Source organism: Acanthisitta chloris, unplaced genomic scaffold (assembly GCF_000695815.1).
Source record: "Acanthisitta chloris isolate BGI_N310 unplaced genomic scaffold, ASM69581v1 scaffold10171, whole genome shotgun sequence".
Taxonomy (NCBI): domain Eukaryota; kingdom Metazoa; phylum Chordata; class Aves; order Passeriformes; family Acanthisittidae; genus Acanthisitta; species Acanthisitta chloris.
In genome coordinates, this window is record NW_008655508.1 from 63386 (window position 1) to 65922 (window position 2537).

Genomic DNA, 2537 nt, shown 5'->3' on the forward strand with positions numbered 1-2537 from the left:
ATAGGGAATTCCCTTTAGAAAATACTAAAAGGTGACTGGGAAAACATTTCAGATTCTGAGCCAAACACATACCTAATTATCTGTCCTTCCTCCTCCGGAGTGGCAGGTCGCAGCCCCAAAACTATATGACACACCTGGAAAAAGGAAGGAATTCCTATGAACAGCCACATCACCAGGAACCAGAGCAGGAAATAAAAGCAAAACCAGCTCGAATTGGAGCAATACTAAAAGGTGACTGGGAAAACATTTCAGATTCTGAGCCAAACACATACCTAATTATCTGTCCTTCCTCCTCCGGAGTGGCAGGTCGCAGCCCCAAAACTATATGACACACCTGGAAAAAGGAAGGAATTCCTATGAACAGCCACATCACCAGGAACCAGAGCAGGAAATAAAAGCAAAACCAGCTCGAATTGGAGCAAGGTAACCTAAAATTGAACAAAGCACTAATGGAGTATTCTGAGCTATGAGACTCACAAGCTGTTCCTGCTGTTAAAGGCAAAGACACCAAGGATGGCAAATACCCCAAGACAAATATTAAGGTGGACAGAAAAGTAATTTTCATTATTTTCAGGTCTGTGAAAGATCACAGAACTGTCAGGGAGCAGATAGACAACAAGTTAAGATGTCTCTATGCACAGACAGGGAATGGGGGGAATGACAGATGTTGGAAGAGGATAAAGTAAAGGTGAAAAGCAAATGGAAAGAGGAAAAATTGGGAAGAAGTGGTTCTAATTGGGGCTGAAGGGGAAACAAGCACATGGAGAGACTGAGGGAGAAGTCCAAAGCAGGTTAACCAGGCACCACCAGAAACACTCTCAAGATTGTAAACCACTATTTTTCTTTCTCCTTTTTGGCTTCTTTTGACCCAGAAGCAGAAGAACAAAGCACCCAGCCCAGCTGCCTGCTCTGGGTGAGGTTTTATTCCCTGTATGAGACAGTCCCAGATGGCCAATATTTTACACCTCCCTCCCAGCAGAGCCACCCTGGCCCTGTCTGGCTGGGCCCCAGCCGCTCCCCAGGCACAGGCAGAGTGAGGAGCAGAGGGAACACTCAGCAGGAGCCTCTGGTTCCTTTGCAGGGAGCAGGGTCAGCTGTCTCCTCATCCCATGATTTATCCTCTTCTCCTTCTGTCTCTTTGGAGGCTATCAATTTGCATCTCAGCTGGAGATTTCTACTGACTGCTAAGATATCTTATTTAAATTTATATTGCAGGGAGAGAGAACATTTCATGTGCTGAGTGAAACAAAGGCCACGAGCTGTGGGGGGAAGCAGCAGATTTCCCAGCACACACCCCACAGCTGGCTCTGGGGGCCCTTTTCAAACCATGGAACACTGTGCTAGCACGAGATTCTTCAGACAAACTAACTCTGCTTCGATCAAACCCCGTTGTTGACAAGCTTTCCAGGCACTCCACTCAGAGCATTTGACTTTTCTGTCTGCAGAAGAGACACAACAGCTCCAATAAATGTCCAGGCAAATCGATGGCAAGTGCAGAGGCTGCAGCAGGGGCTGAGGTTGCCTCACATGGCAAAGTTATCAGAGGAAATAAAAACAGACATTAAAGTCTAAAATGAAAATATAGCAACTCTGCCAGGAGAAAAAAAATATTGTCCACGAGACTTGCAATGAGCAATGTGTAACACTGCTGATGTGCAATGAGCACTGAGACAGATTTATTACAAGTTCAATCATTCTTGGTCAATATTGCACAGGTATTTGTTAGGTCAGCAATATTTAGTGATGATAGGATTTATTTGATGCTAGACAGCCCAAAAATAAAGCCAGCCCTTTCCTGAGAAGGTTGCAACATAAGCAAACCTGAGGCAATTAGAGACAAAAAGAACTTGAAATTTTGGATGCCACTTTTCCAGCTGTGGTATAGCTGGAGGACTTGGAATACTCTCAGCTGCCCTAAAGCTCCTGACAAGTGTCATTCAAATGCAATTTATGAAGTCATTTAGGGTCACAAACAGGAGAATGAGCAGTTTGTAGTCAAGTACCTTTTCACAACCATTACTTATTTGTAATATTATCTACTCATTATATTACTTATAAAGAAACCCACAAAGTTTCTCTCTGATTAAACATTTTTCTGCTACAATCTGACCCTAGAACTGATGAAACTTCACTGGGAAGATGAGAACAGAACCCACTGGGGCCCCTTAGCCTTTCTTAGAAGAACTGTCACTGTCATATGGGGCTGGAGGTGAATCCTAAATTAGCACTATTATTATTTAAACTCCAAGTATCAGTCTCTACAGAAAACAGGTAAGGAACAAACTGCAGTGAATAAAAATACTCTTCAAGGGTTATTTTCTGCCCAGAGTGAGCCAGAGCTAAAATCTGGCTTTTAAGGATTTTAAAAATCCAATTCAAGCTCAATTAAAACCTAATTCAGAGCATACTTAATCCTCAGCCTCTGCACCAGAACAGTGATAGGATATCACAGCTTCAAGGGCTGCTTCATTAGGAAGCAATGAGAGAAACCTTCGAGGGCCCCAGCACAAAGTGGAAAGGGAAACTGGTTGTAAAAT

At 43.4% G+C, this 2537-nt stretch overlaps 1 protein-coding gene across 1 annotated transcript in view; it reads right to left on the reverse strand.

The window, feature by feature from the left end:
• USP32 (ubiquitin specific peptidase 32) overlaps window positions 1–2537 on the reverse strand; it is a gene marked incomplete at its 5' end in the record, with an annotated part of 44523 nt that overhangs the window by 19638 nt on the left and 22348 nt on the right. The window contains 1 exon segment of the mRNA XM_009083940.1: window positions 273–334. Within this exon segment, the coding sequence (XP_009082188.1) occupies window positions 273–334 (62 nt within the window).